Below are 15,194 nucleotides of genomic sequence, written 5' to 3'. Positions count from 1 at the left end.
AACATCTCATAAAAAAATTTATTATACTATTATAAACAAATTTAATTATTCGTCTCTTATAAATTCAATTATTTTACTATAACATATTTGATTATTTTGATAGCTAATTATTTAGTTAAATATAGATAAATAATATACCGATTTTTAGTGTACAAAAATTATTTTTGTATTTGTTAACTATTCCTTATAAAATAGTGTAGATAAAATTTTATGATTGAGGTGTTTTTGCTTTTTATTGCTTGTTTTATTTGAGTTTCAGAAATTTATATCCTGTACTCCACTATGCTTTAATTGGATTCAGGACCAAAGAAGAGCTCAAAGTGACACTCAGATCTTTTCTTTTTTGGTGCATAAAGTTGTAACGTTTAAAAAGTTATGTCCCATGTATATATCTAGTAGGGAGTATGAAGAACTTTTATCTTGAATCATATATATGATTTAGTTTTTATGTTTTGCTTCTCTAATTTGTCACAAATGTTCAATCATATAATTTTATTTTTTGATTGTCAGTATCAAATGAACTACTATTTTCTAATGTCGCGAAAATTCACCTTTCAATTTACAAGAAATTGACCATACATGATACATAATACTATTCCTAAAACTTTAATCAGAAACATGATATTTAAATAATTTAAGAAAGTACTATTTGTATCGGGTCCATGCATATGGCCATATGTATGATTTGATCATTCATATACTTACATATGTATGTATTACTACACCAACTAAAATAACTATAAAAATTAAATTCATATAGATAACCACTCTTGGAGTTTGAGGTGCCTAGAAATACTTAAAAAATTGAAAATTTTCCTTATCAACACTTATCCTAATTAATTAAGAAAAGCAAGGTATTCAAGTTCTTAATACATATTATAGTCCAAGATATCATTAATTAAAGGTTTAATTATTCTGTTAGTCTTTATAATTTCACGAAATTTTTAATTAAGTTTTTGTATTTTTTTTTCTTTTTTTTTTGGTCAAGTATTTTTTTTCCTTTCAATTGAGTCCTTGTACCAAATTTTTTTTAATTGGATCCCTATATTTTTTTTCTTTTATTTGGGTTCCTACACCAATTTTTTTTAGTTGGGCCCTTATAAAATTAAATCAATTACTACTAAGAAAGACCTAAATGAAAAAAAATTAGTACAAAGACCCAATTAAAAGAAAAAAAAGTATAAAAACCTAATTAAAAATTTCACGAAACTATAGAGACCAACAGAATAATTAAACCTTAATTAAATCGAAATTTAAGCACAAGAAGAGAAATAGCCAAAGAACATAACATTAACTATTTAACTTGCACCTAAACATAGGGGTTTGAAATGAAATATTGTATTATATATATTATAATTAGTATAAATTAAAGTAGTTTTACATGTGCATTCAATTACGTAAAATCACATTAATAAAAATAACTATCTTTTATATTAAACGCGTAAATAGTCTTTGTACGACTGTGTAAAACGTTTTATACTATGAGTGCATAAAAATAATTATTAACAATAAAATAGAAAAGAAAATAGGGAGAAAGAAACAAAGCTAAGGCAATGGAGTGTAGAGAGTAGGGACCCAAAGGAAACCCGTGAAGCATGATTGTTGATATTGATGGGTATGGCGGTGCCCATCACGCGCAACCCTACTTGCATTGGTCCCATATATGGCAAAGACAAAAAATACATTAATATATGGCTCTCCCAATATTATAACCATCAAATCCTTGCTCTTCCACGTTCACAATTCACATTTCCATATTTATTCACTTCTTCCTCTCTTCTTTGTTTTCTTTGAAGCACTTTGATGAATCATGATCGTCACGGATTCTATTGGTTCACTTTTAGGAGCATCATCATATGATTAATTAATATATATCACATCAACAAGCTAAGGTAGTTAGGGCATGCAATGAATTAAGATATTATAAGTTTTTAATGTATCTCATCACAATATGAATATATGATAAATATAAGTTGGAGTTCTTTCTTGCTACTATCATGAAATTACTCTTTTTGAAATTTTAATTTTTTGAATTTATCTAAAATTTGAATATACTTTCTTTTTTTATATATATATACTGAATTTTTTTAAGAATTAACAAAAATTAAATTCTAAATTTTTTTATTATTAAAATTCTAATATTATGTTATGAAATTATTTTTTTTCAAAAGGTTAAATGAATAAGAAAAGACATGCTTGAATAGTTAAATATTTAACAACGACTACGTGTAAAAACTTTTTAATTAATAAGCTAAATGATTTATGACTTTTTTTTATATAAATTAAACTCATTAAATTATATACATGTAAAGTGTTATATATTGCCATTAAAGAAATTAAAGATAATTTCAAATTCGTTTTTTACTACAACCATTCCTCTTGGTTAATTATTTCTAACAAGTACACTATAAAATTGTGGGAATAATTGAAGTCATAAAAACAAAAAAAGAAACACCTCCATGACCATGAACCAAATAGATAATTATTAGTTTTAAACTTTGCAAGGAATAATTGTTCTTGAACATGACATGTAGAGAATTATTGAAGGCAATGCATGCAAAAAGGTTTACACTAAACAGTTCTATAGGATGGTCGGTGGGCTCCAATTCCTGAATCAATAATTCCTCTTTAATTTCATACTCAATTCAAAATTGGAAGATTCAGTTTGTTTCACATTGGAAACTAGTTAAATTAAATTTAGCTGATCAAAGTGCAACTTAATTATCATCAAGAGTTACTTGATTTAAGATTCCTAATAAATAATAATCATTACTTCATCAGTTTCACTACAAATTAAACATATGTATCTGAGTAAGTGTGGATTCAAATAAAGAAGATAAAAGGGAACTCTTTACATAACAATTAATCACTTAATTAATTACATGTTTGAGTTTCCGTACACACACATATAAATATGAGTTTAACTAGGGTTAAGTAGTTAAAATCAATAATTTTTAAATTTTTTTATTTTAAATTCTAAATTTTAAGTCTTAACTTTAAATTCTCTAAAGTGAAGGTTAAAAATAATTTTATAATAAAAAATAATTATATTAACTAGGGATAAGTATTGTTTTGATCCCTCACGTTGAGGGTCGGAATTGAACCCGTCCCTGATCTAATTTTTGATTTAGAATCGTCCTTAACGTTTTTTTCGTATTAAAATCGTTCTTTTTATTTTTTTAACAAAAATACCCTCCCTTTTCCCCTCTCCCTCTCCCTCCCCCACCCCCAACCCCGGTCTCCCCCCCCCTCCCCTCCCTAGTCTCCTCTCGGTCTCCCCTTCCCCCTCCCCCTCCTCCTCCCCTTCCGCCCTCCCGCCTCCCCCTCCCCTCCCCCACCCCCGATCTCCCCTTCCCCCTCCCCCTCCCCTCCTCCTCCCCTTCCCGCCTCCCCCTCCCCTCCCCTCCCCCAACCCCACCCCCGCCCTGTCTCCCCTCCCCTGCCCACGCGTGTTTTATTTTTTTTTAATTTTATAATTTTTATTAAAGTAAGGGTAGTTTAAGAATAAAATTAAAAATTTTATTAAAATGACGATTTTAATATGAAAAAAACGTTAAAGACGATTCTAAATCGAAAATTAGATCAAGGACGAGTTCGATTCTGACCCTCAACGTGAGGGACTAAAACAATACTTATCCCTATTAACTAATTAAAATTTGGTAATATTATATAGTTATAGCTTAGGTTAAATATTTGAACTTTTCATTATACTTTGCCACAAACCCTATATATATTTGTAAACAAAGAAATAGTAAAACTATTTCCTACTAGAGTGAAATATAATGAGTTTAATAACGCAAATAAAAGGTTCAATTTGCTAATAGGATCCCTTATGTGAGATAATAATATATTGCAATTGTAATTTATTGCAAGTGGATGGTAAACATACATTGGCTTTTTCTAATTAGTCAATACCCTAATAAGTAATAACCCTTTCAAAACGGCAATAATAATATGGTTTTTGTCACCTATTGCTATAGGCCTATAAACTAAGAAGCTAAGGTAATGATATGATGCATTTTGATTGATGAACATAAACATCGATATCATTAAGAGTTTAATAGTTCTTCTTATCTATATTATATTATCTTCTATATAAATTCAATCTTTTTTTTTTAATTATTATTATTATGACAACTTGTCTTTACTTAAGTAAATTCCTTTACTAAGACTTTCACTGCCTTAGAATATTATTTTTGAAAGTATTGTTTCTCGAAATGTTGTTTATGTAGTGATGAGACAAATACATAATCAATACTTAGTAGAGTTAAGCTCCAATTTGGTTTCTATTATTAACAAGTTCCACTAATTTAGTAATTAATTTTTTAATTATTATAATTTAGTCTTTTAAATTTAAAAAAGTATATCAATATAGTTCTTCGTATATTTTTGTCACTAAAATTCAATGTCGTTAGTGACATACCTCAAACCTTGACTAAGGGACGAATTTATGTGTAGGGGTGTGACGATAATTATTTCATTGAACTTTCAAAAAACTAATAACAAGTATATATATGTGTAGAGAATTACCTCATTACAATAATTTATTTACCCCACACTTCAAAAAAAATTATGTATAAGAAATATTTATATTATTAAATATTAATACAATAATAAAAATTATTGTATTATATAAATTCAAAACAAATATTAATAATAACTAATAATAATCTAATTATTTAATTACCTAAAGTTAAACTTAACTTTTTAAATATAAATGAGATTATTAGTATTTAATATTTTTTTATAATATATATCATTTATTTAATTTTTATTGTTTTGTTTAATTTAATTTTGTTTATACATACATATAATATTATTTTCGTTAAAAAAATTATTATAATATTATAAAATATCAACTTTGCAATTAAATATCAAAAAATTATTTGATATTTTTTAATAGAAAAAAATATATTATTTTGTCTATACCTGCGTATAAAGATAATTATGATTGTTTAATTTGAATTTTTATTTTTCCCTAATTTTTTTTGTCTCTTTCGCATAACTTTAAAAAAAATTCAAACATCAAAATTAAAAATAGTTAAAATTCTAAATTAGTTCATTCCAGTTATATTCCTTATAAATTTTTTAGTATTGAGTTATAATTTTTTTGTATCATATAAAAAATAATCAATATAAATGTAATTTGACGGATATTAAATGCTTGAATAAGCACAAATATTAATAATAAATGTATTACTCATGCAATATTACCGAAATATTGAAATGAGAAAAATATTTTTAAATTAAATTACTATACTTTTAGATGTATTAATATTAATATATATTTTTTATTATTTTATTATATTATTTTGCCTCCACTTCTAAAATTTTCTGGATCCGTCACTTAGCCTTGTCGTCGTACGCATTTTGGCGCTAAAAGGTATTAATAAACGGCACTTAAAGGTTTGAACAATTTTGTCATAATCAAATTTCTTATCATACCTCTTAAACGACGTCATTTTATGTCTTCTTTAACACCAAAACACATATGATGTCGTTTTAATATGTCTAGTGTGTCAAAGTTTGAGCCACATCTCTACCAGCATTGAATTTCGGTGACAGAAAATATACAAAGAATTACATTAATGTACTTTTTTTAAATTTGGAGAATTAAATTGTAACAATTAAAAAATCAAGAACTAAATCAATACAACTCATTAATTTTAAGAACCAAATAAAACTTAACTCATATTCGGTGACCACAAATTCAAGCAAATATAGATTTTAATATATATATATATATATATATATATATATATATATATATATATATATATATATATGGTGAGTTCTATGGTGTAGAAAGAAAAAAATTTCTACACCTATAGATATGTGTTGGTTCATTAGAGAATTTGACAAGTGTTTAAAGAAAGAGACAAAGTTTATACTCTTTGTAGGAATGATATAAAAAAATTCTCTTTTTTATATAGAATTTAAGTGAGTAATTATTTTCATTATGACTAATTATGTTGACATAATAATAGACCTCATCATAAATTGGATTTCTGTTTTATTATTGTTCGAAAAATAACGACTCAGTTTAAGTTATTAACCATTTAATCTAAATTTATTTTTTATTTACAAAATATATAGTAAATTATTTTATATAGCAATATTGTTTAAAAATAAAGGGTTGTATGATATCTAATAAAAAAAATATTTGTGTCATAAGTTTTATATTATTAAATTGTCTTAAAAGTATGTTTACCGTCACAAAATTAAAAAATTGTAAATAACAATATAATAAATAATATTTTTTATTGTTAACTTTTAATTTAATTAAACGTATTTAGTGAATTTAGATGCTAGCAAAAATTAGTGTAATTTATTTTATTTTAATAATAAAAAGATCATTAAGTATGTATTGCTCATAATATAAAAAAAAATAATTACAAATGGATATTGTTAGTATGACTAATTATGTAATATGTGAGTCATATTTCTGGAATACATTACAATTGTATTTTGGCTTACAATATAACACAATGAATATATTTTTTATTTGGAACTTATTTATTCCATTGATTTCTATAATTTTATGAAATTTTTAATTAAGTTTTTATATTTTTTTTTAATTGAGTCTTTGCTCTAAAGTTTTTTTAATTGAGTCTCTATACGGTAAAAAAGGACCTAATTAAAAAAAAATTAATGCAAAAACTAAATTAAAAAAATATAAAGACTTAATTGAAAATTTTGTAAAATTATAGAAACCAACAAAATAATTAAATTTTTATTTGGATTTAACAAAGTTTACTATAATAGTAATAACAATAATAAATATGGATTAAAAATAAAAATAATAAGTTAGTTTATTAAAAGATTAAAATGATTCAAAGTTCAAACAAAATAAAATATATAAACTGAAGCCTTTTATTGTAGTTGTTAAAATCGATAAAAAAATAATTTTGTGGTGAGATTTATCATCTTACTAAATTTAATTTTAATTAGTATAATTAGTCAATCAAAATTTTGACCTAACCACTTGCAGAAAAAACAAGGCCCTTGTATTTTTCCTGCAAAGAGTACAGATTTTGTCCCCCTTTAAACACTTGTCAAGCTCTCCAACGAACCAATACATATCTATAAGTATAAAAATTTTTTTCTTTCTACACTGTAGAACTCACCTATATATATATATATATATATATATATATATATATATATATATATATATATATATATATATATATATATGCGCAATGCCTATGAATATGACCGTTGGATATATTTATATAGCTGAAGTTTATATTTATTTAATTTGATCTATGGATCGATCGGATCATTATATTTTAAATTTATATTTAAGTCTTTCTAAGTTTTTTCAGTCGCTAATCACTTAACTAATTGTCTTCTATATAATAACTACCAAACTAACGGGATGCTTTATTGATCTTATGCAACTAAAATATGAACTTAGGGTATGTTGATTATTATTGAAAGCTAAGGTTTATTTTTCTATTATATTATAAATAAAATAAAAGTATAAAATATCGTTTTTGTTTTTAATGTTTAGAATAAATTATATTTGTATTCTTAAAGTTTAAATCGTCTTATTTGTATCTTTAATATTTATAAAAATGATTTAATGTTATCTTGTCATTAATTATACTAACGAATTAGATTGTATTTTTTAATTATTCTTATTTGAATATATTTATTTTCAATTAGATTTTATTTGGATGTGTTTGATTTCATTAATATTATACTCTCTATTTATGTTCAGGTTTAATTATATTATATCTTTAAAAAAATAAATTATATAAATATTATAAGAATTAACTTTAATTTTTGATGAGCTATTATTTAAAATAAATTATTAGTTCTGTTTCAAATATTTATATTTTAATTTTAAGCAGAGACTTTTAAAATTCTAACTAAAACTCATGACGTATAATAAAGAATAATATTAAATTATTTTTATAAACATTAAAAATATAAATAAAACGAATTAAACATTAAAAATATAAATAAAATTTATTTTAAATATTGAGAACAAAAACGATATTTTATTCTAAAATAAATCTACCGTTATTTTTTTAAACGAATGAGATAAGATATTGATGATATAGTAGAATCAAGATTCCCTTTTAGCAGACAGGAGGACAAGTAGATTTTATTTCAATTAAAAGCATCATAGAAAAATAAAAGCACATGACTTTATGGTTTGGAATTATATGCTCTAATTATTTATGTGCAATCTCAGAAGAGAGAAAGAGACCTTGCCAGCGCATATTTATTGTTAACCAAGCTGAAGTAGTAGCACCAAAATCAATGTACCATAAAAAATAATTGGCTCATGAATAAAAATACAGTTACTCATTTGAACCATCATCGTACAAGTACAAAAGTCCTCACAAGATAAACAGTAAATATAACTATAGGATATGCACACAAAATTATTCTTCAAACAAACATTAAAACAAAAAATAGAGCATCTCAACGTACACTCATGCACACACTAGCTATTCTTATTTCAATAGTGATAATTTTTTATTTTTTATCTACAATCCTATATATACACATAATTAATAACTCGCTAACTAACTATTTACTAGTTACTATATTATTAGGTTTGTAACATGTTAAAATTTTTAATTTGTTATTTTTTTTCTCTCTCTAAAATCGTATTTGATATCTCAATTCTTAAAAAATTTTAATCGAACATTTTAATTTTTCATAAATTTTAATTATTAAATCAATCTGTATTAGACAAAATCAATACTCATGCTAAAATTAAATATATCAATTTCTATCATTATTTAATAATAACTTAATCGTCTTTAAAAAATTTTAAAATTGTTAATTCAGTTTATTCAAGTAAAATTTGTTGAGATTAAATTATTTGATTAAAAAAATTTATGAAACTATTATAGATATCATGCTCATCTAATTTAGTTTGAATGCCTCTTGACATGCTACCATGTGTTGAAAACGTACTATGATCATGACACGTGTCATTTAAATATATTTTATAATTACTTTAAATATTTTGTATAATTTAACAAAATATTTCATTAATTTTAATATTTTTGTCACCATAAAAATTTAGTTACAAAATCTAATATAACATAGGAATCTAATTAAAAAGAAAAAAAATAAAAAAATTTAATTAAAAATTTAATAAAATTATAAAAATCAACAAAATAATTAAACCAAATAATTAATACGGTACAATTCAAAATCCACAAACCATTTTTAAAATAGAAGAAATTTTGAGAGCTAATATTGTAATATTATAACTAATATTTAACATAAAAAAATCACTCAAAATTCTTAAAAATAAAAGTATCCAAAATTTAATTAAAAAAATTGCAAATTAAACTCAACAAAAGTTTATTTTTAATGAGCTTCATAATAGATTTGTTTAATAAGTTTTATTTTTTAATCAAAAATAAAGATATTCGAATCCACAATTTTTAAGATGAGTACGAAGAGACTATGTCATTTGAGTTATAACTCATTGACTTAGTTTGCTAATACTACTCTTTAGAATATCAAAAACTAAAAAAAATGATACTTACAAAGCTGAGGTAAAAGCAAAATGAAGTTTCCTAATGGTTGAAAAACAATGGTTGTGAAAGAGAAGGAACGTGTAGGGTGTAGGAAGAGGGTGTAGGACACGACAAAGCCTCCTCGTTTGGCAGAAAGACAAAAGGGCCATGAGATGAGATGAGCCTTGTATGTTGTAATGTGGTGGCACATTTTGTCAGTAGCTACTACCCATCTTTGTTGGTCCTAAATTGTTTCCTCACACTCACGGACTTCACTAACCAAACACTTCCTTATATTTCATTACATACCAATTATTCACCCCTTAACTACCTTTCTTTTCTTTGACCAATTTGGATTGGTCTTGCTCACTCGTCCGCTTAAGCAGATGTTAGAAATTTAAATCCTATTTTATGCATGCAGCAATGTATTAGTCATAGAGTTCAGATCTGCAACGGATTAGCCTTAGACCTGTTGAACGGGTGGATACCGTGGACAAATAAAAAATAAACTACCTTATTCTTTAATCTCCTTTAATTTCTCTCACACCATTTTTGTAAAATCATATCATCACATTATTCCTCTATCTTCTCGTGAACACTTCCCTTTGTAACATCCTTTTCATTCATCTAGCTATATACTAAGTTTTAATATCATACCATATATTATCATAAATAAACCATGATGCTGTAGCTATAAGCTAAACTACCAAAGAACAAGAATAATGGCAAGTTTTCAGTTTCTGAGTTTGCTGATTGTTGTTTCAGTTTTGAGTTTTTGCTATGGAGACAGCAATGACATGAATAATGTTCAGCTGAATGATGATGTTCTTGGCCTAATTGTGTTCAAATCAGACCTCCATGACCCTTCTTCATCTCTTGCTTCATGGAATGAAGATGATTCAAGTGCTTGTTCATGGAACCGGGTTCAGTGCAATCCAGCAACAGGAAGAGTCACTGAGATCAATCTTGATGGGTTGGGATTATCTGGAAGAATTGGAAGAGGCCTTGAGAAGTTGCAGCATCTAATGGTATTGTCTCTTTCTCATAACAATTTCAATGGTAGCATTACTCCTTCACTTACACTTTCCAGCACCATTCAGAGTCTAAATCTAAGTCACAATGGCTTCTCTGGTCAAATACCAACTTCATTTCTTAATATGAGTTCAATTAGGTCTCTTGATCTTTCTCACAACTCATTCTCAGGACAAATCCCTCAAAGTTTCTTTGACAGTTGCAATTCCCTTCACTACTTTTCTTTGTCCAATAACATGTTTGAAGGACAAATTCCTAGCACAATCTCTAGATGTTCTTCATTGAATAGCATTGATCTTTCGAATAACCATTTCGCCGGTTATGTTGATTTTGCTGCTGTTTGGTCATTGACTAGGCTTAGGCAATTGGATCTTTCCAGCAATGCCTTATCAGGTTCTTTGCCTAATGGAATTTCTTCAATTCATAACTTGAAAGAGATCTTGTTAAGGAAAAACCAGTTTTCAGGTTCATTGCCTAATGATATTGGACTCTGTCTTCATTTGAATAAGCTTGATTTGAGTGATAATCAATTCAATGGAGTTTTACCAGAGTCATTGAACAGGCTTAAATCTCTGAGCTATTTAAGTACATCGAAGAATATTTTCGACGGCGAGCTTCCTCAATGGATTGGTACCATGACTAGTCTTGAACACTTGGATCTTTCCAACAATCAGTTCATGGGAACTATTCCGGATTCCATTGGAGAATTGAGATCATTGGCATATCTGAGTGTTGCGAATAACAAACTTGAAGGGAACATTCCGGCTTCATTAGTTTCTTGCACAGAGTTATCAGTGATCAAGCTTAGAGGGAATGGTTTCAATGGAAGCATACCAGAGGGCTTGTTTGGCCTTGGATTGGAGGAAATAGATTTTTCTCATAATCATTTAACAGGTCCAATCCCAGCAGGGACAAGCAGGCTATTGGAAAGTCTCATCAAATTGGATCTCTCAGAGAATAATCTTCAGGGGAATATCCCTGCTGAAATGGGGCTACTTTCAAAGCTTAGATACTTGAATTTGTCTTGGAATGATCTTCATTCTCATATGCCTCCAGAGTTTGGTCTGCTTCAGAATCTAACAGTCTTGGATCTTCGAAACAGCGCCTTGATCGGCTCAGTTCCATCCGATATATGTGATTCGGGTAACTTGGCTGTTCTTCAACTTGATGGAAATTCATTGGAGGGGTCTATTCCAGAGCAGATTGGAAATTGTTCATCTCTTTATATGCTGTATGCCTCCTGTTTCTCAACCTCTATTATCATTTCTTAATCATGTTTATGTCAGAACTTATTTAAACTTTTTTTAAAGATACTAATTCCTCTCTATCTTTTTATGCAGGAGTTTGTGTCACAATAATTTAAGTGGTTCAATCCCAAAGTCCATGTCAAGGCTAAGCAAGCTCAAGATTCTGAGATTGGAGTTCAATGAACTGAGTGGAGAGATACCAATGGAGCTTGGAATGCTCCAAAACCTTCTTGCTGTGAACATATCATACAACAAGCTCACAGGTAGGCTTCCAACAGGAAGCATATTTCAGAACTTGGACAAGAGTTCCTTGGAAGGAAACTATGGTCTTTGTTCACCATTGCTGAAAGGTCCATGTATGATGAATGTACCAAAGCCACTAGTTCTTGATCCAAATGCTTACAACAACCAAATAGGATCTCCTAGGCAAAGAAATGAATCATCTATGGCTACTGGCCTAAGTCATCACCACAGATTCCTTAGTGTTTCGGCCATTGTCGCGATTGCAGCTTCATTTGTGATCATATTAGGAGTTATTGCTATTAGCCTACTCAATGTTTCTGTAAGGAGAAGGTTAAAATTTGTGGACAATGCCTTGGAAAGCATGTGTTCGAGTTCTTCAAGATCCGGAAGTCCAGCCACAGGGAAGCTAATTCTGCTTGATTCGCAGTCCAGCTCGCCGGATTGGATCAGCAATCCGGAATCCTTGCTCAACAAGGCATCAGAGATTGGTGAAGGAGTGTTTGGAACAGTGTACAAAGTTCCATTGGGATCACATGGAAGAATTGTTGCAATCAAGAAACTCATAACCTCAAACATAATCCAATATCCTGAAGATTTCGACAGAGAAGTTAGGATCCTTGGAAAAGCAAGGCATCCAAATTTGATTGCATTGAAAGGTTATTATTGGACACCTCAAATTCAGCTTCTAGTAACTGAGTATGCATCAAATGGTAGCCTCCAATCCAAGCTTCATGAGAGAATCTCTTCAATTCCTCCACTTTCTTGGGCTAATAGGTTCAAGATCTTGCTTGGAACAGCAAAGGGTCTTGCACATTTGCACCAGTCATTCCGGCCACCCATAATTCACTACAACATAAAGCCAAGCAACATCCTTCTTGACGAAAACTTCAATCCGAAGATATCGGATTTCGGGTTGGCAAGGCTTCTAACAAAGCTTGACAAGCATGTTATGAGCAACAGGTTCCAGAGTGCATTAGGCTATGTTGCACCAGAGTTAGCATGCCAGAGCTTAAGGGTGAATGAGAAATGTGATGTGTATGGTTTTGGAGTGATGATTCTTGAGCTTGTGACAGGTAGAAGGCCAGTGGAGTATGGTGAGGACAATGTGCTAATACTCAATGATCATGTTAGAGTTCTTCTTGAGCAAGGGAATGTGTTGGAGTGTGTTGATCCATGCATGAATGAGTATCCAGAAGATGAAGTTTTGCCAGTTTTAAAGCTTGCAATGGTTTGCACTTCTCAGATACCTTCTAGCAGGCCTTCTATGGCAGAAGTTGTTCAAATTCTTCAAGTCATTAAGACTCCAGTTCCTCAAAGGATGGAAGTTTTCTGACAATGTGAGAAATTCTTCAAGTCATTAAGGCATTCGAATTAGGGAACCACACTCTATCTTGAAGTACAAACAAAATGAGTCTATGTTTAACTATCTTCAAGTACAGAAAAGCTTTCTTGTTGTTAAGCTTTCTTCTCTCTTTTTCTTTCCCTTCATTTTCTGTATTGCTATTTAACTTTGATGAAGAATTTGGTTTGTTTAGACTGTTCATTCAAGTATAAGGTGCTTTTTCCATGCATATGGAATCACTATTGTATAAAATCTGCAATTCTTATCTCTCATTTTCTGTTTTACTTTGTTTCTATTGGCAATTCATTTGGTGAGAAAATAGTTAGTTGTTATCTGAACTTTTATCTTATATTAAGCTAAAAAAATTAGCCATGCACATTATAAATAGAGGTTATAAATATATACATAGGAAAGCATAAATCAATTAATCATAGGCATGGAATATGGCTACACAAGATTACATCATTGTTGTTGTTGTTGTTCTATAATTAGAAAGTGAATATGATGGAATGAGATATGTCATTCATCAAAGTAAGGACACACAAAAAAAGACAAAGGTAAAAGGTTAAAAGCCTTTTTCTGGTAGGGTGTTCAAATTCAAACCGATCCAAATTAAACTGCTCATCCAATCCAATCCAAACCGAAAATCGATTAAAACCCCACTAATTCGGATTTGATTGGATTATATTTTTTGCAAACCGCTGGATCGGATCGGATTTCGGATCTAATTTTCATAACCGATCAAATCCAATGCAAACCGCACGATGTGCTATAATATTATTATTTTATTATTATACTTACAATTATACTTATAACATGTTCAATTTTTTATATATTTTTATATTATTCATATATGATTATTATTTAATAAATATTTTATGTTCAAAATGTTATTTATTTATTTATTTTAACTAACCTATAATTTTATTTCTATTGTTATATTATTGTTGGCTTTTTAAGATATTGTTGAGACTTATTATGTCATTATTGATTATTTAAAATTTGATGTTGAGACTTGTGATATGTATTTAATTTGTTTAATTTATAAAACCGCAAATCAAATCCAATCCAAACCGCACCGCAACTAAAATTAATGTTCAGATCGGATAAATTTTTGACTCAAAATCGATCCAAACCGCACCGCAAACACCCCTACTTTCTGGTTTGGTATTTTTCAAGGATTCCTTTTTCTTTCTCATCCAAATTAAAGGGATACTTACTTTGACCCGACCAAAGAAAAGTTATTTTGAAAAATAAGTTTCTTGCTTAAATTTATTATCATTCATCAATGCCGTGATGCTCAACTACCATTACTGTTTTTCAAATGCAATTATCTGTTTGTAGTTATTCACTTTATAAATAATCAGAACTGTTTATTGTTTGTAGTTATTCAAAGAGTGGACTTTCTTGTAACTTTGTAAAGTAGAGGAAAATAAAACTTATACCCCTATGATAATATTACTATTATCACTACTGCTTTCTCTTTGAACTTTTTTGGTAATTCTCTCTACAATATATCAGGATCAGTTTGTTTCTGCTATGAAGCTATCATAGATGAACTAGAAGACCTTGTTTCTCGGCAAAAGATTTGAGGGTCACATAACATTTCACCTATTAAATGGTCTTTAGTAATAAAATATATTTTTTAAATTTTTTAATAATTATCAAATAATTTTTTTAATTTTATTTACAAATTAATTTTTTATATATTATTTAATTATAAAATTATTCTCTATTTTATAAATTGTTATTTTATTATTCATCTATCATGTTTATTAACAATTAAAAACAAAAACAACAACAAAATAAATGACCTTCATGGATATTTTGGCAACC

At 28.0% G+C, this 15,194-nt stretch overlaps 1 protein-coding gene across 1 annotated transcript; it reads left to right on the top strand.

The window, feature by feature from the left end:
- The first annotated feature begins 9,683 nt into the window (after positions 1–9,683).
- On the top strand, positions 9,684–13,630 carry LOC112798100 (probably inactive leucine-rich repeat receptor-like protein kinase At3g28040). The gene is made up of 2 exons (XM_025841271.3): positions 9,684–11,757; positions 11,867–13,630. Exons 1-2 carry the CDS (start codon positions 10,217–10,219, stop codon positions 13,347–13,349), a joined length of 3,024 nt encoding a protein of 1,007 aa, XP_025697056.1. The 5' UTR covers positions 9,684–10,216; the 3' UTR covers positions 13,350–13,630.
- Positions 13,631–15,194: the final 1,564 nt, after the last annotated feature.

This window comes from Arachis hypogaea, chromosome 14 (genome assembly GCF_003086295.3).
Source record: "Arachis hypogaea cultivar Tifrunner chromosome 14, arahy.Tifrunner.gnm2.J5K5, whole genome shotgun sequence".
NCBI lineage: Eukaryota > Viridiplantae > Streptophyta > Magnoliopsida > Fabales > Fabaceae > Arachis > Arachis hypogaea.
This window is presented reverse-complemented; position numbering and strand designations above follow the sequence as displayed.

Bases quoted from the DNA above. Each gene is read 5' to 3' on its own strand.
- LOC112798100 (XM_025841271.3), top strand. From the start codon at position 10,217: ATGGCAAGTTTTCAGTTTCTGAGTTTGCTGATTGTTGTTTCAGTTTTG. The intron at 11,758-11,866 runs GTATGCCTCCTG...CTTTTTATGCAG, and splicing joins TGTTCATCTCTTTATATGCT to GAGTTTGTGTCACAATAATT.